General features: G+C 37.3%; 3 protein-coding genes and 1 long non-coding RNA gene across 6 annotated transcripts; 1 reads left to right on the plus strand and 3 right to left on the minus strand.

The window, feature by feature from the left end:
• Positions 1 to 412: 412 nt before the first annotated feature.
• LOC139190148 (uncharacterized) lies at positions 413 to 1,785 on the minus strand. The gene is made up of 2 exons (XR_011574190.1): positions 1,703 to 1,785; positions 413 to 911 (listed from the first exon to the last, which is right to left on the minus strand). It is a non-coding gene; the product is annotated as an uncharacterized lncRNA (long non-coding RNA).
• A 1,217-nt stretch (positions 1,786 to 3,002) lies between these two features.
• Positions 3,003 to 9,414, plus strand: LOC103449597 (uncharacterized). Of its 2 annotated transcripts, none has more exons than XM_029090386.2 (15): positions 3,003 to 3,250; positions 3,606 to 3,720; positions 4,322 to 4,389; positions 4,464 to 4,593; positions 4,718 to 4,806; positions 4,893 to 5,043; positions 5,121 to 5,305; positions 6,102 to 6,316; positions 6,403 to 6,501; positions 6,947 to 7,068; positions 7,517 to 7,618; positions 7,890 to 7,999; positions 8,107 to 8,194; positions 8,553 to 8,749; positions 8,985 to 9,414. In XM_029090386.2, the coding sequence occupies exons 2-15, from the start codon at positions 3,622 to 3,624 to the stop codon at positions 9,211 to 9,213; spliced, it is 1,884 nt and encodes a 627-aa protein (XP_028946219.1). In that variant the 5' UTR covers positions 3,003 to 3,250; positions 3,606 to 3,621; the 3' UTR covers positions 9,214 to 9,414. The 2 variants fall into 2 exon arrangements, with proteins under 2 accessions (XP_028946219.1, XP_070665648.1); XM_070809547.1 differs by lacking the exon at positions 3,003 to 3,250 and adding an exon at positions 3,333 to 3,463.
• A 292-nt stretch (positions 9,415 to 9,706) lies between these two features.
• Positions 9,707 to 12,588, minus strand: LOC103449598 (arginine-specific demethylase JMJ22). Of its 2 annotated transcripts, none has more exons than XM_008388928.4 (2): positions 11,175 to 12,588; positions 9,707 to 10,121 (listed from the first exon to the last, which is right to left on the minus strand). In XM_008388928.4, the coding sequence occupies exons 1-2, from the start codon at positions 12,482 to 12,484 to the stop codon at positions 9,881 to 9,883; spliced, it is 1,551 nt and encodes a 516-aa protein (XP_008387150.2). In that variant the 5' UTR covers positions 12,485 to 12,588; the 3' UTR covers positions 9,707 to 9,880. The 2 variants fall into 2 exon arrangements, with proteins under 2 accessions (XP_008387150.2, XP_028946220.1); XM_029090387.2 differs by having other exon boundaries at positions 9,707 to 10,450; positions 11,175 to 12,569.
• Positions 12,589 to 14,625: 2,037 nt separating this feature from the next.
• On the minus strand, positions 14,626 to 18,108 carry LOC103449599 (myosin-binding protein 7). Its single transcript, XM_008388929.4, has 4 exons — positions 17,665 to 18,108; positions 15,811 to 17,396; positions 15,595 to 15,641; positions 14,626 to 15,097 (listed from the first exon to the last, which is right to left on the minus strand). Exons 2-4 carry the CDS (start codon positions 17,179 to 17,181, stop codon positions 14,998 to 15,000), a joined length of 1,518 nt encoding a protein of 505 aa, XP_008387151.2. The 5' UTR covers positions 17,182 to 17,396; positions 17,665 to 18,108; the 3' UTR covers positions 14,626 to 14,997.
• Positions 18,109 to 23,804: the final 5,696 nt, after the last annotated feature.

Below are 23,804 nucleotides of genomic sequence, written 5' to 3' on the forward strand. Positions count from 1 at the left end.
CTTTTAAATAAAATATTTATAAGATCCAAAAACACTTATGTGTTTTCTGTAAGAAACACTTAAAATAATTTTCAAGATTTATTTGTATTTTTATTAAAACTTGGTTCAAATAATATTTTCACAAAATTTTTTTTAGCCATGTTAAACACAGTTCCAAACAAGCCCTTAAATATATTCCCATATTGCGTTGTTGGCTTTTAGAAGTTAATTAAATATGTGTGGCAAATAATGTCAATAAAATACTGCTATCATGTTAAGGTGTTTGATGTGTATTGAATATCATTGTTCTAAAAATCCCCGCCTAGCGCCGCCTAGGCGCTAGGCCCAGGGCCGGTCCTGAGTTTTTGGGTGCCCAGTGCGAAAGTTCAAAATGTGCCTTTTTTAATACAAAAACATATGTTAAAAAAAAAAATTTAACGAGGGCTGGAACCCAGTCGAAGCTGGGGGGCTAGGCCCTCACGCCCAAATTATATTACGTGAGAAAATATACAACGGGGGGGACATAGTACCTAAACCCCGACAATCAAATGTACAATCATATATAACCACTCCTAGCAAATCTCCTTCAAATTTCAACCTTTAAGAAATTGTCTTCTAGTATTTTTTGAAGCAAAATCATCAATTATATCATCATACTCCAAGTCTTCAATCTCATCATTTTCAATGCATAAGATTGCTAATCCATTTAGCCTATCTTGAGTCATAGTGGTCCGCAAGTAAGATTTTAATAATTTCAATTTTGAAAAACTTCTTTCTGCAGATGCCACGGTCACAGGTACAGTCAACATTACACGATAAGCAATCAAGACATTAGGACACATGTCAATTTCTTTGACAAAGTTTGCTATTTCCATGGATGTCCAAGGGTTATTAGAGAGAAATGATTTTTCAGGTAACATCATTTGCAAAACCTGTAATTCGGAACATAAGTCGGCTCCATCTACATCCATGGTATTTCCATGTTTCAAATGTGCTTCAAGATTCATACAATTTTGTTTTAGCTCTTGATCATCCAATGAAATTAACTTCGATGCATCAAACAAGAAGCCAAAAATATGTTCAAAAGCCTTTAACTGTTCAAATCTGTGTTTCAGTTGAGAAAGAGCAATATCCACTATAACAAGAAAATAATCTGTTCTAAATGATTCTTCAGCAGACTGTTGTTCCCTCTCATTACCATCAACTTCATCATGATGTCTTTTTCTAGGTCTATGACGTTTAGTTTGAAAAACAGGGTCAATTTCTGAATCAAGTGCAATTTCTTTAGCATCACTCATGGCAGAAGCAAAACCAGTTTCTCTATAGTTTTCGAAAAACATAACAAGTGCTTCCAATGCCTTTACAGCAACATCAAGACGCATGTCTTCATATTGTAATTTTGTACTCACCATGTTAATCTTCAACAAAATGTCATACCAAATAACCAAACTTAATACAAAATCAAAACTTGAAAGTTCTCCTGATGCTAAACATTCTACATCCCTACTCAATTGGGGATTTTCAGTAATTTCCACCAAGTCTAACACATATTATATATTATAAAAACACTAACATCTATACATCAATTAATTAATCAAGAATTCAATCCATCAATAACAACAATTCTATACATCAATTATCATATAATTCTATGTCACTTGCAAAATTTAATTTAAATTATGAATTAATAATTCAAATTTTAAAAATTAGTTTATCAAATTACCTCAAAAGTTACTCTGGTTGGTGAATGCACAATGGCAACCGGCAGCAGGGATTGTGGCTGAGAAAGACAAAGACTCTGTGTGTTGTCGGGGTTGGAAGGCTGGCCTGGAAGCTGCAATAACAGTGCAGATGGGAAAATAACAAACAGGGGAAACAAAGGGGCGGGTGGGTGGGGAATTAATTGGGAAAAGGAGAGTTAGGTTAGGTGGGAGTTTTTTGGGGGGGGGGGACCGGGGAGGTCCCTTTAGGCTTTACATTATTGTTTTTGGGAATTAATTGGGAAAAGGAGAGTTAGGTTAGGTGGGAGTTTGTGGGGGGGGGGGGGGGACCGGGGAGGTCCCTTTAGGCTTTACATTATTGTTTTTTTTTTTAAAGGCTAAAATCTGGCCGGTTCAATTATATATATATATATATATATTTTTTTTTTAAATCTTGAAACTTGGGCCCTTTCCTTTATTGTCAAATTTGGGACTCTTGCCCTCCATTCCTTATTTTGGGCTCTAGACAAATTTTTTTTTTATACCTAATTATTTGGACTTTTTTTTTTTTGTGCCCCTTTAAATTTTGGGCCTTGGACAATGGCCCTGGTTGCACTGGGCCTGGGCCGGCCCTGGCTAGGCCCCAGCCCACCACTCCGATTAATGCTTAGGCCCTAGGTCACCGCCTAGACCACCTAGGCACCCGCCTAGACTCGCCTAGGTTGCAACTCACTTAGACAGAAAATACATAACTTTCATTTTGCATTTTTTTTTTCCAATAAATTGTAAGAGACTTGTTGTATACTTGAATGAACAAGCATTATATCCTTATTTCACATGTTTTCATTATGTACCAGTACTTCATGATATATATGCATTCTATTTTGTAGTTTATGATGAAATTATATATATTTCAAGTAGAAGCAGACACTTATTTACCTGAAATATGATAGATTTACTTAAATTTGCCTAGTCCGCCTAGCTGCCTAGGCACTAGGCACCAGCCCGCCGCCCGACTAGCGCCTAACAACTTTTAGAACCTTGTTGAATATATATATATATATATATATATATATATATATTTTGGTGTTTTAATATAAACGGATACTAGCCACTCAGTACTGCATTGTTAGGTTCGAATCCGAAATAGCGAAATCGATACAAAATTAGATTGTCTATTATGTGGTTTAGCTGAACTACTTATCTTCTTAGTTAAAAATATATTGTTGTACTTAAAAAAATTAAATATAAACGGACACTAACGTCTGATTTGACGCCGTCAGCAATAGGAGGGAAACTCCAAATTGTTCAAACAAAATTCTTAAATCTTTTCACTTTGCCACATTTTCCCACCACATTCTCTCTCCTCCCACACTCTCTCTCTCTCTCTCTCTCTCTCTCTCTCTCTCTCTCTCTCCGCATCTTCGGTTTGCCCTACTCTCCGAAACACGAAATTTTTCGGGGGCAAATCGATCGACACGCCGGATTGATTAATCCCGTCCGTCGCTACGCTGCACTGAGATTTCATCGGCTGCCAATGGCTTTGCCCTGGAAATCTCTCCTTCGCTGAGGTTAGACATTATTCTACCAATCTTCAGATTACAAAATTTCAAGATTTTGACGCAATTAATTTATTTTTGGGTAATTTTACTCAGTAGTTGATTAGGGTTCATAACGTGTTCGATGGTAATCAAGTTTGAGATTGGGATATCTGGAATGGTAATCAATATCAACTGCTAGATAAGTGAAGAATTACAAAACTGATTTCTTTTTCCTTTTGAAAGGTATATTTCTTAAATTTATTCATTTGTAGTTCTTGTTGTGAAGAAATTGAGGGTTAGCTAGCTGGGAATTTGAATGGTTTTATTTGACTCATGAATATTGAATCGATGCTCGAACTGTAAGTAAAAGATCTGTTGTTGACAGTGTTTGAGACTAACGTATGGCGATGGTTGCTCCACCCGGTTCTCTGCCTCCCACTTCTCTGAAGATTGGTGGTGGGAATTCAACAGTCAAGAGAAAGACACCATCCCAACTGAGAGTAAGTTGTTGAACTCATGGTTTTGCTTCTGTCCGGACTCTGGTCTTCTTATTATTAGCACTTTTGGAGGTTGCAGAAATTTATTTAATTGCCTGATTTTAATTCTTATCGTTGCATTGTCTGGATACATTTTTTTCAACTCTTTTTGGCTTTTCTCCTGATACATTTTTTCAACTTTTGGCTGGATATGTAGAGATGCCATCATTGTATCGTCGATCTTCTTATTATTTCGTCGATCTTCTTATTATTTGGTTATTTTGTTAAACATTTTGAAAACAGTTTAAGAGGATCTCTCCTCCTAGGACCCCGTGTTAAGTGGGATGGTTATTTTGTTAAACATTTTGAAAACAGTTTAAGAGGATCTCTCCTCCTAGGACCCCGTGTTAAGTGGGATTGGCACTGCCGCATAGGGTTATGCGTAGGCTGCAGTATAGTTTTTAAGGCCTAGTGCTACATCTACTTTTTACAAAGTAACACTGATGTGTGACTAAGTGCTCTTACACGCATAGATTTTAACTGAAGTGGATTTTCAAAAGCTTGTCATATAATTTGACAGGCTATATTAGTAAGAAGGTTCTGATTTATAAAGCATGCTTGACAGGGAGAGCAGCGGATGAATGCTGTGGAGATAAGTGATGAATCTCCAGCCCCTTTGCTTGGTTCTACAAAGTAAGATTTTCTTACTTCTTTTTAGGTTTTTTATTGTTGAAAGTCACCGACTTATTTTCTTTCTGCAACATTAGTGAGGCAGAAAATGGGCAAAAGAAACAAGAACCGTCAAGGAATCCTAGATACATTGACATTCGTATGGATGAAGTTTACCCTGCAAAAAAATCTAGGTTCAAGATACTCTCTGGAAAAGAGAATGCTAAGGTTTGCACATAATCTTAAATAAGATGTTCTATTTATTTTTCTTCAAAACTGTTTCCCTCTTATTTTACTACTCAATTTTAAATGTGGTTAGTATTATGCAAAAATACCCTAATATTTTGTTCAGGAAAGTAATTCAATGGAGAAACCTAGCAGTGTGAAGAATCTTTCTATGCTTTCTAATTTGGCTTCCAAGAGGAAACACCAACTTTCTGGGTATGCCTTTATTCCAATATTATCTGGTTTATGAAAAACAGGCACATTCTTATTTTCTTATCAATTCCATCTTCTTTTCCGGGAAGTCCCCAAAATATAGATTCTGCTGAAAATACTGAAGAAGGTGCGGCAAAAGTTTTTCGAACTATTGAAAAGTGTAGTCAAACTACTTTCCGTAGTGTTACTGAGCTTTCATCAGGCGGTGACAGATTATCGGACTTTGCAGCTGTCGATGTGGTATACTTAGTAGCCTTTCCTTTTATCTACATAGTTGAAAGAATCTGTTATTAACAGTTTTATGCTAATTTTAACAGGATAAAGCGTTAAAAGGAATAGATGCCCAGGAATCTACAATTGGCTCATCCGCTTATATTTCTGAAAGAAGTGGCAATCCTACATCACCTGGTTTCGGCAACTTTTGCTTGCCTGATGGAAAGGTTCCTCTGGATTTTTCTTTGAAAAGTAGTATGCGGGTGGTGTCCTCTTCCCCGGTGAATTGGTAAGTGTACAACTGCTATAAAATCTGTTTAGTTTTCATTTCTGTTAGTCTTGAGTTTGTATCTCCATGGTTGATTACATAGTTTTGTATTCTTTTAGAATTGCTAGTAAAATGTGTTTATTAAAAAGACAGTTAGTTTAGTTTCCAGTGCTTAAGACAGGACGGTCACTACTTTTTCATTCCTTTTGATTTGTTATTGTCTCCCAATGCTTAGTTAAATTCTTTAGGTGCGTGCATAAGACACTTAACTAAGATGATCTGTAGTGACCTGTAGTGTATGTTCACTTGTTTTGTCATGATCATGTTTATAAGTTTTCAACCTAATCAGGTGTCTTCAGTCTAATTTCACTTTAATAATATTGAAGAACGGGTGCAAATATGTGACATTTTACTTCAACATTCTTGAAGACAGTCTGGAAAGTGTTAGAAAAATTAATTTTTAGCATATAAGGCATTGGCCACTGCTGATGGCTTAGTCAAATCATCATATTATGCTTATGGATGGTTCATATACAAGTATTATATTAAAAGAATTGCCCAGATGCAAGTATCATATGGATTCAAGCCATACATTAATTTTTATTAGTAAATAAATGATTTTAAAAAAAAAGGTAGTGCAAACATGAGGAAACTGCCCATATCATTTGTCTTTAGTGTTTAAATTCACCAACATACTATGCTCCTGCCACACCCATACTCTGCTAATGTTGCAGTTACTTCTATTCGTTTTGATTGGTTACAGTTGGCAGGATGTTGGTAATTGATTATTCAGGTTATATTGTTTTCACATTTTTAGGATTCATAGGACAATAGCATGCGGTGCCTACACTAGTATACCGAATCTCAAGTTCCAATCCGATCATGATCAGGATCAAAATATGAGCCATGGCTCAGGGCTCATATCGAATTCCCAAGTCATTAGTTCTAAACAATTATATTCGTGGGTTTACCCTCAATCTACCTTACCGCCTTCTCTCATACAAGTTTTGACATCATCAACAGTTGAGGGAGGTGTGCTACATAAGCTTTTAGTATACTGTTATTCCCAATGTATCTTTTTCCTGAAATGTTTTCATCAATCATTTTCCCTTTTGCAGTGGAAACAGAATTCTTGAGAAAACGACAGGTAGCATGGGATGACTCATTTCAGAGTCTATACTACATGCTTCGTAATGGTACCTGTGATATCTTTTATGGTAATTTCTCTTGCCTGTATATTATGTTTTTTCAAGCCACTTTCGCTTATGTTTTGACTATATATGTACTACTTTTTGGATGAATTACTATCATTGATTGTGAGTTGTTTCTCTCTCCTGAGGTACCTATCCTTCTTGGAGTGGGGATACATATGTATTCTGCCTTATTCAATTTACAAGGGTTGATTTCTCCCTCTGTATTATGGTAGTGTTTGCATGATGACACTTGTAATTAGAATTATAACCATCAAACAGAAAACAATTCTATATTTGTTTTATTATTATTATTTTTTTAAATTACAGCTTACCATTCATATCAAGAAGGCATAAACTTCCCTTTCCGGAGTCTTGTGCTCCATCCCAATATCTTTGAACCAATTAGATCCTATTTTTCTTTCCACATGGACTCCACACTGATTGCTGTTTACATGTACAATTCTTCTAGTGTGTACTCCATATTTTGTGGTAATGTTCACGGCTTGTAATGTCTCTGTGGGCTCAAAACGCATCAGCAATGCTTGTATCTCCCAGTCAACAAGAGCCATACGATCATTGTTAAGAGAGCATGTAAGTTTTACTTGTAGTATTTCTCAAAACTTTGTTTTTTTTTTCTGTAATTTGTACTTTTATTGTAATGCTTACTGCATTTACAGAAAGAAGTCTTGGTTAGGTGTAATCTATATCATTATTCATTTGAACGTTTTTCTCTTGCATTTAGATATTCACTAAGTTACTAGATGAAAGTCATAAATCATTGAACTGAATAATTAACTAGGGTTCCAATTTATGGCTTCTACCTTTTCCTCATACAAAGTCTTTGAAAATGTATATAACACTCGAGCTGCAAGCTTTTGCTCTTGGTTCAATATTGCTTTTCACACACAATTATGGACCATGGCTAATTTCTGAAGGTTAAGCCTTGTCTGTGTAGTGTGTTTTTATATCAGGATGGACCTTGTACTGCCCTTTTGTCTATCATTTCTGACATTTTGCCTCTTGACAATAATGCCATTAGGATGTTTCTTTCTCTATGCCTCTTTGCCGTTCTAAAGTAGAGCAAGTCACTCCAGATGTTCTTGTTGAGCTCTCAGAGATGGAGAAACAGAATTTTGGCCAGGTTAATATCTGTTGTTCTTCCCCTTATTTGCAGTTTGTACTAGTTTTGCTTATCTGATTGTAGGCATGGTGAGGGTCATGGAATACCTTTACCTGCCTGTTGTGGGATTTGATGGCGGGTAAGACTTGGTGCTATATTGTTTTACTGAACTGGGTATACTGGGCAGTAGTTTCTCTTCTCAAACCATTTGCATCCATCATTTGTGTGTTACAAGTTTCAAATATCACTTTTTTGCTCGACTTATTTGTGCCCCCATTTAAAATTGTTGCAGACACGGCGCTTGAGTTCCTCTTCTGATATAGATAATACCCCGGAATCATTGCTAGTTTTCAATGGCAATAAAAATGTACATGGAGTGTTTGATATTTTGTTAAATTATAGGTATGTTATACTTACTTTTCAATTCCATGTCATCTGGCTAAATTGATTAAATATGTATTTTGGATCCTTATCATCTCACTCTACCTTGCTTCTGGTTTCATGTTCAGGTCGTTGTTGACTGCTTTAATGGTAATGGATGTCCCTGTGTTATATTCACCTGTGCCGTTTCAGAATGCTGCCATTTCTTCTCCAGAGGTGAGTGCGAAAAATGTTTGGGGTTCCTTAGCACCATTAATTGTTGTGCCAGGGACTGTACCTAGACAACAGAGTCAGCATGTCTTGTTACCAAAAACCTGAATTCTACGTCAGTTATGTGCTTTTGGTTGGAGCTTCGTGCTATCGTAACGTATTAGAGTGAATTCCTGATTTAAAGCGTATCATAGATAGTGACTCGTTGGCCCTATGTTTTAACCTAATATAGTTCCCAGACCCATGGAGAGAACAATTTCCTGCTCCCCCCTTCCATTTGTTCTGAATGTGTGTACTTGCCTTCATTACGGTGCAATGTTCTCAGAAATACTAATGGAACTTTTTACTGTACCGTTTTTTCCAGATTAAATGCACGGAATTGAAAAGAGCAGACCATATTGTTGCTCCCAAAAAGACCACCACAAAAGATGATGGATCCATGCAAGGCTCATCCGCTGGTCTCTGCTCGAGTGTTGAAATTAAGGATGCATATCTTCCACCATGGATTATTTGCAGCCTATGTGCCCTTCTGGGTTCTGAAGGGAGAAGCTTTGAGGCGAGGTAAACATTAACGTGTGTGCACCAAGTTCCGTAAGTAGATGAATACTCACAAATTTAAGGCCAAGTGAAACGATGGATTTTGCTATAACCTTTGGATGCCATGCTGCATTGAGCCTATCTCCAATCTGGAGTTTGTTACAGATTGCACTACACTAGTCTGCATTCACTTGGCATTGTCACACTAATCCAATATCGATCTTAACTAGTTCTTTTATTTGATTTGACCTGCTTCCAGCTTTATGAACCAACCTACATCAATCGGGTTGAATGTTGCTGTAGAAGCAGTTCCTGAGAAATCTGATTGTCCTGATGCGCCAGCTGAAGACTTGCACAGAAGCACCTCTACTTTTGGTATTCCAGAAGCCATCGTTACGCCTCACTTGCATTTGGGTTTCTTGAAAACTTTGAAGTTCTCAAATGGTTGTTATTCAGCTTCCCTTTCTCCTACCTTAGAAGCCGACTAGAAATAGTCGTATATTTTCGCCACGGTGATGGTTGATATCAGTCTTTGATCCTAACTTAATTTCTCTGTACTTTAATACTGAATGGTTTTATTGACAAAACTTATGAGAAATCTGCCAACTATTTGGTTGTTTTCCTAGTTATTCTCCCTGTGAAGGAATAAAACACTTCAATAAAATTTATCCAGTTTTTCTCCCTGTGAATGGTTGAGACTGACTATAACAGAGTTAACGTGCGAGTGGAAATATCCCCCATTTGGGATACTTCTGAGGACTTACATGGCACAAGTACATCTGCACTATGGCATTTTGTGCCAACGACAGAAAGACATGTAAGTTTCTCCATATGACGTATCGATGGCACGGGCATGCCACTACGGTGACATGCAAGTTATTTCTCCATGGGGGCGCCTTGGCAGTATCAAGCTTTCATTATGTTGAACTGACTTTATTCAAGTACAAGTTCATGAGTTTCCTAAAGTTATGGACAGGCAAGTTCCTAGTGAATTTGATATTTGAAAATTGGGAACAATAAAAAGGTGCAAGCTCATAGGGTCAAGGAATGAAATACAACAATGTCAAACCAATAAAATTAGTGTCAAAATTGTTCTTTTCGCTTTTCTTCTGGAGGGAGGACTGTTGCAGTTTCTGTGTTTGTGGTCTCTTTCGACTAGAAAGAGAACTTGAAAGCACCCGCCTTTGAATCCGTAACTGAATCCCAGAAGGATGGTTTTTTCTGCTGGGCATTCTTCTCCTCTGCTTTCCGAGTCAGGTGATCAATAGTTCCAGGAAAAGAAGCCTCAATGGCATTTTTAAACTTGTCATACAAATTCACTCGATCTCTGGTTCCGGATACCAGAGTGCTGGCATTTGGCCTCTTAAGAAAATCCAAGACGTCCAACAAATTTCTCCTGCAAAAACAAAAAAAGCCAGGTAACTAACGGCAAACCACCCTTTTCTGTTCCAAAACAGTGGAAATTATGAATGGTCAGTGCAATGCATACCCTTATCCTGCCAATATGAAGTTAAGAAATACAACCTGAACTGTTTTACTTGTTATTTGGGTTCTTTTTGGAGTTCCATTTTCATCTGAAGCTACATGTTGCGGTAAGAATCTTTGTACACATTGACATAGTTTTCCTGTCAACATGAACATGATGTATCTATTTGCTAAAACAATTCTGCTTTCTCCCATATGCTTGAATTCAAATACCTATTTGTCATAAGCCACATGACACGCCTGCTCCACATCGTTACATTCCACAGTGAGCTAATTGCTCATAAGTACAAAACATTAGGGCAGGAGTAACTAAAAAGTTTTACTTTCTTAGAAATGTGGGATCAAGAATATACACAACCCTTGTGATTCACTAACTTCATCTCTGTCATGCCTATTAGACATCTCTCAGTTTCGAAAAAGTTTTAACAGATTTAACTTGACCGATGAAGCCTCTACTTCAAGCATCTTTATGTAAACTAAATCTATTTGCTTTCTTGTCAACACAGCAGAAAGATATCAAATATCCCTCCCTCTAAAAGAATCTTCTTCAAATTGCATGGTTAAAGGTACTCCAAAGGAAACAAATTCGGTAATCACACAACGGGGAAAACAAAGAATCAGACACCAACACTCAGGACTACCTAAAAGTATTATACTTTTGTACTCCTAGGACTATGGCCATGATTCAAGCATCTACGAATTTCTCATCACAACCTAGGGCTGCAGCAATTTAGGGTATATCATTTACTGCTTCTTAAATCACTCAATGAGAAATATCACAATTGAATGCTTAAAGTTTCACCTAATAATCCCCTAAATTCACAGGGTTTCCACGTGGCCTTCGAAAAATGGTGTTATGTAATCTGTTCTTTTAATAGATAGTAGGAGCAGAGAGTTCACCATTATAACAAGAAATACAACAAAAGTTACAGACTATGAACCATGAGTTATATAAGAACAATACCTGCTAACATAATTCTGTGTAATGGCAATTGATTCCTCCAAGTTGATCACCAAATGCCACCATCCACGAGGTACAAAAATCACCTCCCCAGCCTTACAAATGCATTCAATGGGTTTCTTCTTCCAAGTCTTTGTTGCACCATAGAAGTTCATGAACCATTCAATTATTGAAACAGGACATGCCACCTCAGCTCCATCTGGACTGGGATGCACCCCGGGAGGAACCACATCAGGAGGAAACAACACCCACTTCTTTGACCCCGTGATCACTGCATTCCAAGCTGAAGTCGAATTAGGATCAATGTGGAATGATGAACCTGACCCAGCTGGTCCAATTATTATCCATCTATAATCTGGCCTCTCAATGCCCAAAACACCAAATAAGTCCTCCCTAAAGTAAACCGGAACTTCATACTCAGAACCCAAAGTTCCTACTTTTTCTCCAAATTTTGGGTCAAATAAATACAGCGGCCTCTCTTCCCTCGCCTGATCAGCATACCGAAAATAGTCCCCAAGCTTCATCTCCACTGGCCCAACCGAAAATTGAACATCACCACACAAATGAACTAAATAATCCCTATCCCATTTCTCCAATGCAACCCAGTTATCCATACACCCTTCCAACAGCACCGGTTTATTCGGTTCCTCAAAAACCGAAATGAACTCCTCAACCGAAATGCCCCTTCTCCTGATTATATTATCCCTTTCAAGCCACTCGGGTTTCATCTCAAGATTGGCACAAAGCCAGCTCTGGAAGAGATAGTCAGAATAAAAGTCCCTAACTCTCAAACCCGAAACACGGATACTTGACACATCAAAAGAAGGGCAATGAGCAGCAATGTAAGTAGATTTCCAAGACCCATTATACAAAAGCCCACCCTTTAGATCATCCAACACAAGGTTCCTCCAGAGGGGCTCATGATTTGCAAAAACATAGAAAGATTTGCTTACAGTGGCCAAAACCCCCAAGTGGGTCCCACCCAAAAGCCCCAAAATCTCAAGAACAAGTTCATCTGTTAGGGTTTGGAGATTACCTAATCCAGTGTTCCTTGAGTTGACAGAACCTGGGCTGAGGTAGAGATTTCCCAGTGGCTGAACTCCATGGGAGCTCGATGGAGCTGAGGCCTTGAGATTGAAACCTTGTTCAAAATCTTCATCTTCTTCTTCTTCCTCTAATTCTTGGTAGTTTTTGGAAATGGGGTTTTGTTTTGTGGATACAGATTTGGTTGTTTTCTTGTTTTTGGATTTGGTTTTCTTCTTCTTCCTGATGGATTTGGTCCTTTGGGACAATAGCGTTTTGCAGCTAAGCATTGGAGAATGGAGGGTTTTTGCTGATACTGGACAACGGCTGAGTTATGGGGCAGGGTTTTAGCTAGATTGGTGTAGCTACAGCGCGCCTATTAACGTCTTATGCCAATAAAAAAAAGAGATGTGAATAAAAATTACACGTTTATATTTTATTGGCACGGGATGTCACCGTGCTAATATAATCGTACAATGTTAGTTATCTATAATAGGTTCATTACAAATTATTTTTATTGTATCATTTAATACTATAATTTAATGATATTCTTCTTTATTATAATATATCTTTGTATAAAAAAAATAAGTTATGATTTACCGGTTGTACTAGAACAAGTTGTAACTGCATTGTTTGTACAAAACACTTGTGAAATGTCTTAAATACCCCACTATGTATACCATGTTAAACAATACGATTGACAATTAAGATTTTGCATTTGGAGGATGGAATGGACCTAAAGGTTATCGATCATGTTGAGTATTGTAAGCAACATATGCATAGGCATTTTGGATATTTATTGTGTGAGAATTCATATTGATCATGTTCATGTCATGTCGGTCATATTGACTTTCCCATAAAAGTTTAAAATTGTTCTATAACCTTCAATTTCCCAAATAAAAAACCCATCTTGAACAACGTTATAGATTGAAATCTTCATGTAATAGGGGAAAATAAATATGACACTACTACGATCTTATAGGTAGAACTTGTCCCCCACAACATCGTCTTGAAGACGTAAGGTGATTTGGGGGACCAAAAATCCTGCATTGGAATGTTATCATATTTTTCCACAATGGCACAAGAGAGAACTTAATTGGACTTAAGAGTTCACTTATCAGTTGATAATTTTAGTTATATTTTCATGCATGTTATGACTATGTCATACAAACGGGTGATGGTCAGCGCGCCTCAAATGTGGTGCTCATTGGAAATTGGAGTTGGATTTGTCAATACGGCATGAGAGAGAGAATTTAATTATTGGTGAAAAAACTAAACTTATAAAATGGAGTTTTAACGAAACACTCTTGATACTGTTCACTTTTAACGAAAAATGACATTTTGACCTTTCTTGGTACTAATCACTTACACCTTTATGTTGTCATTTTCATTAAAACTAAAATTTTTGAGGACTTTTCGTTAGTTTTCCTCTTATAAAATCAAGAGAATGGAAGGAGATTTGAACTTGAGGCAAAAAGACAAGCACATTGATCTGACTAACTGGATTAGCTACACAAGCTATTTTTGGTAAAACAAAATTCTAAACTATTCTCATTTACGAAAATAAGAAGATTTAGAATTAGTTGGATTTAATGCTCTAGAAAAAAGGATGAGTCGTCACGAGGAATATGTCTTAAGGTTGAAAGAATGTGCTCACCCACCCACCATTGGCTGCCTTGCCATTAAACTGGTCCATGAGAATGGTCAAACAATGTGCTCCTCAAACCTTATTAAACTTAATCAGCATGTTTAGTAACAAGATTAATTCAGCAGGCTACAATTTGTCTCATTCCCATAGAACTTTGTTAAGGATCAAGTTTGTCTTCAGTATGTCCGACTTTGTATCCATTAGATTGTTAGTTGAGGAAAAAAATGTATTTCCTTGATTCATTTCTGACAGATCATTTTTTGTACTGCTAAGTAGTTATAACTATTGATGAAAGTTGTTAAAAATCATCTATTATAAAACCCAAGTTAAAAAGTGTAATTAGAAAACGAGCGCAAGGCTAACTGTGTAGGACAACTTTATACCGTGTTCTAATCCCCTTCGGTAAATTAGAGTAATTTAGAATAAGAAATCACTGTCCAAATCTGACATGAAAGCATCTGAAAACGTACAATTGGAACTTGGGAAAATCTTACCTTAATTTTGACAAAGTCGAAAAAAAAAAAGCAATTATGACAAAGGGAAGGACAATACACATGGCCCTATCAAACCAGCATTATTTAAACAGAGCAAACCAATTGATTTGTTGAAAGCACTTTTGCGTGGTGGTGGTCCAAAAAAGCATATCCACTCATGCTTTAGGGAGCAGTTGGGTTTCAAAGAGGAATAATATAGGGGTAAATGACCAAATTATATTCCAACAAGAACCAAGATTTTGAAATCCCTTTATGGTAAAACCGTAAAAACCTGCAAAAACTAGGGCTGAAAGAATTGGCCTTTTGCATATTTTGAATTGGAAATCAATCATACAATCATCTGCAATGTACAGGAGAGGACTGTCAAATGACACAGCTTTGAGCTGAATTCCAAGGAACCATACATGAGAGCAAGCACGCTCAAATCATCGCCATGGTTCGTCGGTCAGCCAGAAAATTACACTCAAACCCCCAGGAAAAGAAAAATTGAATCAAAACAACACTCTGCACATAAACCCAAATTCAGCAGCACAACCAACCAAGCCAGGAAAAGAATGCCGAACCTACTTGTAGAAGTGTCATTTAAAATGCCCTTTGGTACGTGTGTCCACATGTGAGCATAGCTTTCGATATGGATATGACGGATGTTTGCTAACTGGTTTTACACTTGTGTACTTGTAAGACATCTCCACTGCCTTACATGGGGACCCTTGTCTAGAAGCATAAGCAAACCCACATTGGCTGATAGCCCAAACATATGCCTGAAATTATGTTTAAAGATGTTAGAAAACCATAATATGGGCATAAACAACCAGCAATAAAAAGGTCGTACCCAGTGCACAAGGCTCCCGCTTTACGCAGGGTCTGGGAGAGGTGAATGTCGGCTAGCCTTACCCCCATTTATGGAGAGGCTGCTCCCAAGTCTCGAACCCGAGACCTACCGCTCATGGGCGAAAGCACTTGCCATCGCACCAAGTGCGACCTCTATAAACAACCAGCAATGCGGAAAAAAAAACCATAGTGCCGTGGATATACATCGTAGTGAGACTAGAATTATTTGTTTCAAATTATTCTTCTGCATAGCTTATAATTGTTGCTGTAAACAGTGCTTGTTGCTTAGATGAGTATGCCTTCGTCTTTTCCAAATTATAACATATTGGTTTTCATTTCGTCAACAAAATGATTGTGTCAGTTGTATAACAAAGGTAAAACTACTGATTTATATTTGTTCTGATAGTAAGAAGTATGAGCTACATACTTGCTTCGGCGTGCCCTCCTTCTCCAGAAAACAAAGGACATGATCCACTGAACACAACAATTAAACAGACAACTAGTGTTAATACATAATGGTCCATGGAAACGATAATGTTGATAGCATTCTCTGGCTTAAACATGAGAATAAATAAAAATAATCAACCATGTAGCAATATTAGAAATTAAATTTCAATTGCCAATAGATGAAATCCAAAATTACCTTAAAAACAGAAATGAAAGAAAAGCTTCTAACGGGAGATGGCTTCTTCACAATCATTTGTTTCTCCGGTGACATATCTTTACACAAATGTTGAGCTATTTCTTTAAGCAATACCAGTTGAGCTTTATCTGTTCGCATAGAAAGCATTGCCTGCCTCATTGACTCCCTGTCAGCCTCAAGTGCCTGAAGCCTCATATAGAGCTTCATGACATCAGGATCCTCAAAATCAGGCCCAGTAAGTCCCCTCGGAGTTACTCCAGATTTGGCTTCTGTATAACCATTGTAAGGTGCTCCGTTATGAACAGAGTCAATGGTATAAATTCTATCACTCGTGTCATCTCCAACTTCTGATATATTATCAAACTTTCTTGTATTTGGGTAGTCCTCAGACTGTGAGACATAGTCTGCCTTCCTGAAGCTGCTGTTATATCTAGGAGATTCAGCAAAATCTGGACCAGTTTCTTTAACCGTATACATAGGTGAGTCACTTGAAAGTCTTCCGGAATGTCTTGACCGCCGAGGAGAATGGCCAACCACCACCTTTTCAAAAATGTTCTTGGAACCTGAAAAATCCCCTCCCATCGAACTGCCACTCGGACTCCTCTCCATCTGATGGAGCCTGCTTTCCAAATTTCTCAAATGCTCTCTCCCACGAGGGGTCTCACCAAATGCATATTTCTCAACATCTGCATCATCATCACACTCCAACGCACCTTGGGTCTCATTTATTTTACATTTCAAAGGTGGGTATTCATATGTGGGCGTTGTTGGAAGTTCATACTGGGCTTCAAAGTCACCCACACTCTGGATACGGCTAAAGGAACCATTCTCACCTTCTGCCTCAGACTCCGTGAGCCCATAACTCATCATTCTATGCTTATAGGCCTGCACTTCACACGTGAGTGCCTGAATCGCCTGTTCTCTCTTATACAGAAAATCTTCCAGTGCCAAAAGCTCCTGCTGGTCATGTGCCATCTTCTCCTCAACGAAACTCTTGAATTGCCGGGCCTCCATCTGTATTTCAGCCTTCTCCCCCTGCAACCTCAATATCATTGACATAGCCTCATTGGCAGCGGATGATGAAGCATTCCTCTCCTCGTCCAGCTCAGTATACAAATCTTGTATCGTGTTCTGCTGGCTACTGAGCGTCTCGCGTAGTGCAACACATTCGTTCTCCATTTGGACTCGTGCATTATAATAAAGTTCAATCCCGGGTATAAAGAAACGGTTACCATCCTCAAACTCGCCATACTTTCTCTTAACAGACCGAAGCCAAGTCCCCCCTGAAGAAACACTCACCAACGAACAACTACATTCACAATTACAACATTTCACCGTCGGCCTTGAGGATGGAAATGGTTCTGAATCCATAGAGCAACGTGCATCCAAAATTCAACCAATTCAAGATCAGCGACCGTAAATTCGACTATTTGAACAAACCAACCATCTAAATATCAAAAATCTTATCCTGGAGCTCCCAAATCCTCTCTCAATGAATCCAAGAACTTCAACAATTTTCCCTCCCTTCCTGCACTCCGATTACGAGCTATCGTCCCTCTCAGATCAACAATCCACACATAAAACTCCTAAAAAAAGCAAAATTTGCAACAATATTAAACCTAAAAATACCAAAATAAATTCTGTTTTGCCTTAATTCAAAAAAAAAAAAAATTTACCAAAAATGAACAGCTACCATCAAGCATGCATAAAAATTACACTTTCCCCAAAAATCTGGGAAGAAATTGAAAATTTACCTATCGGAGGATTAGGAAACTGAAGATACAAATTTTCCCGGAAAATTCCATTGAAATAACAGAGTCGCAGAGAGAGAGAGAGGGGGAGAGGGAGAATTACCTTGGACGAGCTTGAAGAACAAAAAACCGTTGAAAGTCGCGGAGAGCAGGAGGTGCAGGCCAAATTCTCCCGGAAAAAAGTTTTTTCCCGAGAAAACTTAGGATCTGAAGAGGAACGAAGGACCAAAAACAGGAAAATAAAAATGAAAACGAAAAAAAGCCGAGCTGTAAAAAATGATTTTTTCGCCCCCACCCGCGCTCCCGGGGCTGTTTGGAGGGAAAGAAAATCGAAGAGAAAGAGAGAGAAAATTAAGCAAACCCTAGATTTTTTGTTATTTAAATTTTTTTTGCCCTCTTTGTTTTTTACTCGTCTCGAATTTCGTGATGTCGTTTGAAGAGAGAGAGAGACGGACGGTTTGATTGGAATTTCTCATTGAGGACCTGCCTGGTTCTGTTTGTTTGTTTGGGGGACGGAGGCAGCTTTTGTCCAACTCCAACCTCTCCAACTAATTACCCTGCCCCCTTTCAATTTATAGTTACTTTTTCCTAATTACCTCTAATTTTTTGTTTACTTTTCTGATTTACTATTATTCGCATCATCCGATACAACACGAACAAAACACGTATACAGCTTGATAATTACCGTGGTTAACCACTAAGGACTGTTGTTAATCATCAGCTTTGTGAGGTGTTTACCTTGGTGGATTTACATGGACTTTTACCTTATCCATTTCGTGGTAAACTTTTTGTTTGTGTGGGTGTGATGGTTAATTTGGGATAATGCACTTTAGTTTACTAATACATTGTGAAATCCTGCTAATGCATTTTCCAGTCTTTTGTTGAAAAAATAATTTATCAAAATACATTCTAGTAATTTGTTGTGAGTCATATTGAATAGTATGAAGGAATTCCCTTTTGTATTATATTTTATATGACAAACGATGTGTACTTTAGATTTTTATATGTTTAATAGTACGGATTTTGTTGAGTCTTGAATTTTTAAACGGAAAATGATCCTCTCCGGATTCACGTTGTGGGAATCTTAAGGATCTTCACATTTTAGCCGTTCATCATACATCATGTAATTAGTTTTCGTCAGATACTATTTGTGTTTAATTTTAAATAAAAAAAATCAGATGATTTCTGACCGTACGATGCATAATAAATGATTAAAATGTAAGAATCCTTATGATCCCTACAATTTGAATCTGAATGGGATTCAAATCCATTTTAAACCTACACGTTGAAGTTTTGTATTTTCAGGGGACACATATTTACAAATAATCACAATATAGATTTAGGTACACCTGTAGCCTATAGCCTAGAGACTAAACATACTTAATGGGGATTTGATAAACTGAGTATGATGCAAAGAGGTGACATAGTAGTTGAGGACAAATTCTTGGCTTATATTCCACATGACACCTTTTAAGTTTTATTTTTTATGTTGGTGAATCGCACGATGATGATCAAGAGGAGATTGAAGTACCTCTGTGAGTCTTTCAAACTTCTAAAAAATGAATTACGGTGGCAAAACCACCAGCTTATCTCTTGTTGTTGATTTAGTCTCATATTTAAAATGGTAGCGATTTGACACTTTTAATTTAATATTGACACCAAATATTGTGATTATACAAATTATAAAATACTCAATTTAAAATGTATGAAGCTATTTAAAATGAGTGATGATTCTCATTGGATTCTCTTTGTAAGGATTATGAGGATCCTTAAATTACATATGTTCATCATACATCATGCGGTTAGAGATCATTGTAAATTCTTTTATTTAAAATTAAATATAAACAGTACTTAACGAAAACTGACCATATGATACACAATGAACGGATGTGATTAGAGGATCTCTAAGATCCTCACAAAGAGAATCTGACAAGGATCCTCTCTCATTTAAAAAAAAGAAGAAGATGATGTTAAACTATAAGTACTGAAATCACATCCTAATCAAAATGATCGAGTCATTATAGTATCTTCATTAATTCGTGTACAAACTACCCCAATTTTCATAAAGATTTTAATCCCAAGTAGCTTCCTAAAGTTTGACTAATTCATCATTTTAGTCCTTTACATTTCAAATCGATCAAAATTTTCAATAGGGATGTGATATCCAGACACCTCATTTTACTTCTTACACAGCTTTTTAATTTTCGGCCGTTGGATCGGATGAATTGAAGAAGATCATTGGACAGAAATTATCAAAGGGTGTGTGAGAAGTAAAATGGGATGTGTGGATAGCACACCCCTTGTCAATATCGTTTATCTTTGAAATCACTTGGGTATCTACCGTCAAAATCCATCAAGAACTTTCTTAGACCATCTCTAAAAAGAGATGTAAAAAAATGACATATAGGCATATAATAGTAACAAATGACGTACCATATTATTTCAACTGAAACATCAACAAAGCAATAATAAACTGTAACCAAACAACTTTTGTTATTCTTGTTTAAGAAAACATAAATGAAATAATAAAATTTGATATATCGAATGGATGGAAGATATTGACAATATGTCAAATTGACAAATCAAACATCAAATTAAAATGTAATATTTGGAATTCATCATCTCTTTTGAAGATGCCCTTATCACGTTTATACGCTAGTGTAGCACCTCTGAGACCCACCAATTCAATGATAATACCCGAGTTCAAAAATTACGCTCAATCCACATTTTATTGTTGGTTTTTTCCTTATTGGACCAAACATTCTGTGGGTGGTTGACAGGTTGAGGATAGAGATAATTGTGGAAACCGCTTGACCGCCGCCGTCATTGTCATCAATTAAATAGTGATCAAACAAAAGGTTGGTAAAAGTGATCATAATTTATATATTTTAATGGACCAAGTGGGTTTCAAATTACACGAAATAATTAAACCGGAAAAAAAATGTAGGGCAATGCCTCACTCTTTTCATATTCTCTTTATCAAATATTTTTAACATCTCAGTTTACTATTTTAAAATTTTTTAATTTTCAACATTTAGGATATGAATTTTTTTTCGTTTCAGTTTGATACTTAAAGTCATATTTTTTTAACATTGTCATACATCCATTAAGTTTTCCATCCAAACATCCGTTAATTGATGACGTGCATCTAGGTGGACAATGACAAGATACCATGTATCACTATGAGCCCACATGGTAATTAAAAAATTAAAAAAATTAATTATTTTTTTTCCTGGGCTGTATCCTCACTCCTCATTCCCCAACCCCTTCCATCCCTTCTCTTGTCTGCACCGAAACCATCTGTACCCACCTTCCCCGCACACCCACCTCTCCTACCTCACGTCACCTCCCCACTCACTCCCTTCTCCCCTCTGCGCCCACCCAACCCTCTGTACCCCACCCACCTCCACCCTCTTCACCTCCGTTGGCGAAGCCGCCGCAGTAGACAACAATGCGGACAACGATAGCTCTCACTTTCAGCTGCAAAATAGGCCATAGTGACACGTGGTGCCCATTCATTGTCCATATATGTGTCATGTCATCAGTTAACGGATATTTGGATGGAAAACTTAACAGATATATGAAAATGTCACAGAATATGACTTTAGGTACTAGACTAAGACGAAAAAAAATTCATGTATCAAATGTTGAAAACCAAGAAACTTCAAAATAGTAAACTGAGATTAGCCCTAACTATTAATTTCACGTCCTTGCGGGCCAACTTATCAAATGTTGCAAGCTCATCTATACTATTATTAAGAGAACAGGGTCAACTTATCATTAAAGTTTCTGGTACTCCATTGGGCGGGCCAACTTCTTGTAGATAATTGATAATTAACATTTAAGTAGTAAAGATAAGGGTATGTTTACTTACTATGAGAGTGAAGTTCAAAGAGAACATGACTAACAAATACCATTAAAATACACCCTACGAAGCAAACATTCATGGTACGCCCATCCAGTGGCGAAGCCACGTGGGGGCGAGGAGTGGCGGCCGCCACTCCCCTCGCCGGAAAACACCACTGGAAAGCTGGGTTCGCCACTCCCCTCTCCGGAAACCTCACTGGTTCATCTCCTCTGGAATGCGACGACGATTACGAATACAATTGGAGCTGCGAACGAGTTCCGGTGCTCCGATACGGCTTCTACTACCTCTCCCATGTCTGATTGTTTCCTTTGCTCCGGTGCTCCGTACGAAACACCACCTTCTTCTTCGTTTCGGATTTTCGATGCTTCTCTGCAACGGGGTAAGTTGCTACAGACCCAAGTCTAAAACTCCACTGGGTAACCCCCGATTCAATTGGGCCTGTTGGGGATAAATTGTTCGAAATGGTCCAATCAAATAGAAGCCCTATTTTCCCCAAATATGATAAATCACGAGTTTATGGTTCTTGTAGTTGGATTTTTTTATATAAATATTACGTATAATTGAATAATACGGAAAATAAACAGTTGAGAATCAAAATATAAGATCTAAGTATTTGTGAAAAGCAAATTTAATAGTGAAAACACTCGTATGATTGAACAATACATAGCATTAAAGCCAAAATTTTAATTTTGTTTAATATATTTTCAGTTGTATCAAATTTGATCATTGTAATTTCCTAGTTGTTGCAACATGAAAATATCCATAACATAGTTTGTTTGTCGTGCGAAATTATCATGTGTGCCACGTATGAGAGTAAACTTGACGTATTTCATAAAGTCATTCCAATGAGTTATCAAAACTCGTGTAATATATTAAAGAGACGGCAGTGGACGTAGTCCTGTTTTGCGTACCACTATATATCCTTATGTTTGTTTTACTACTATATCCACTATGTTAAACCCACACTCGTTTTACTACTATATCTTTCAAATATTCTGAGTAGTCCTCCTCCTCCTTCAAATATTCTAAGAAGTCATCCTTCAAATATTCCAAGTAGGTCACAACAAAGTGAGGTCACTGAGTTGGATGAAATATTGGCTAATCTTCTTGCAGACCCTGCACATAGACGTCGAATGATTAATTATCCACCTAATTATCGTGAAGCAATTCGTAGACATTATCTCCAAATTGTAATTTGTTTGTATTGATTAATTATGGAAGACATTACTAGATAAAAAGATTTAGTTGTTGTCATTTTTCTTTAACCTTGCATTCTTTTAAGTTCGCCCCTCCCCTCAAGAAATCATGGCTTCGCCACTGCGCCCATCTAACAGTACAGTTAGCCCAAACGTCACCCAGTGCTTGGTCCGGTACCTAATCACGTAAGTTTTCCCAAATCTGGGTTCATGATTTTGAAATCAAAACATTTGAATAAAAAAACTGAATGGAGAAGAAAATCCTTGATTGTTGTTGCGTATGTCGAAGTGTGAGTCTTCCTTCAAACGCCCATGCATACTACTCGCGATGCTTTTGTTCTTCATCGGTGTAAAATCGATATATCTCGACCCCGAACAGCTTCCTCGCGAAGCTTTTGTTCTTCCTTGTCGGCGTGAAATCAACATCGACACCTCCAACAACTAGTAAAATTAAAAGAAAGAGTGAAAATAAGAAAAGTGAAAGAATTTGAATCAGAAAAATGAATGGAAGGTAAACGAATAACCAAAGAAGAAACTGATCTTGGTTGTTGTTGTGTGCATCGAAGTGAGCAAAACTGAGGTAAAGCAACGTAAAGGTGAAAATAAAAGTAAGGAAATAAATCCTCCGGATCCCTGCCATCAAATCTTGTCAATCAAGCAATTCAGGTTTATGAAATTTGATCCAACGGTTAAAAACAGAGGGTCCTCTTAAAAGTTATAATAACTTTAGTCGTTGGATCAAATTTCATGGGTCCGGATTTGTTAATTGACAAGATTTGATGGAAGGAATCCGGAGCGGATCCCTTTCCTAAAAGTAGAACTAAAAGTCAAAATACGTTAAATTTAACACTAATTATTCTCCACTTAAAATTGTAATAACTAGGTTTAGGGTTTACAGAGTAACCATGCCTTAAAATTGTAACAATAAAAATTCACAAACAAAATCGGCTAGCCGAAACACATCGCATTGAATCGGGAGGAAGGAATATTCTGGTCTACATAACCTATAAATACAGAAGATCTGCTCGTGCTTGTCAAAGGAAAGAAGAAGAAAGAGAGGCTCCGTTCGTGACGTTATAATTTCGTAATAGAGAAATTGAGTTGAGGAAGAGTCATAATCAAATTAGGTAGCTTAGCCTTAACTATGCATCTTGTTTCGAAGGCGTGGTCAAAGATTAA

Source organism: Malus domestica, chromosome 12 (genome assembly GCF_042453785.1).
Source record: "Malus domestica chromosome 12, GDT2T_hap1".
In the NCBI taxonomy this organism is placed as follows: domain Eukaryota; kingdom Viridiplantae; phylum Streptophyta; class Magnoliopsida; order Rosales; family Rosaceae; genus Malus; species Malus domestica.

Coding starts and splice junctions, on each gene's coding strand:
- LOC103449599 (XM_008388929.4), bottom strand. CDS start 17,181: ATGGATTCAGAACCATTTCCATCCTCAAGGCCGACGGTGAAATGTTGT. Junction 15,642..15,810: donor CTTTCATTTCTGTTTTTAAG/GTAATTTTGGAT, acceptor TGTTGTGTTCAG/TGGATCATGTCCTTTGTTTT. Junction 15,098..15,594: donor AGGAGGGCACGCCGAAGCAA/GTATGTAGCTCA, acceptor ACATAATTTCAG/GCATATGTTTGGGCTATCAG.
- LOC103449597 (XM_029090386.2), top strand. CDS start 3,622: ATGGCGATGGTTGCTCCACCCGGTTCTCTGCCTCCCACTTCTCTGAAG. Junction 4,807..4,892: donor AGGAAACACCAACTTTCTGG/GTATGCCTTTAT, acceptor TTTTCCGGGAAG/TCCCCAAAATATAGATTCTG. Junction 8,000..8,106: donor GATATTTTGTTAAATTATAG/GTATGTTATACT, acceptor TTTCATGTTCAG/GTCGTTGTTGACTGCTTTAA.
- LOC103449598 (XM_008388928.4), bottom strand. CDS start 12,484: ATGCTTAGCTGCAAAACGCTATTGTCCCAAAGGACCAAATCCATCAGG. Junction 10,122..11,174: donor ACACAGAATTATGTTAGCAG/GTATTGTTCTTA, acceptor TTGTTTTTGCAG/GAGAAATTTGTTGGACGTCT.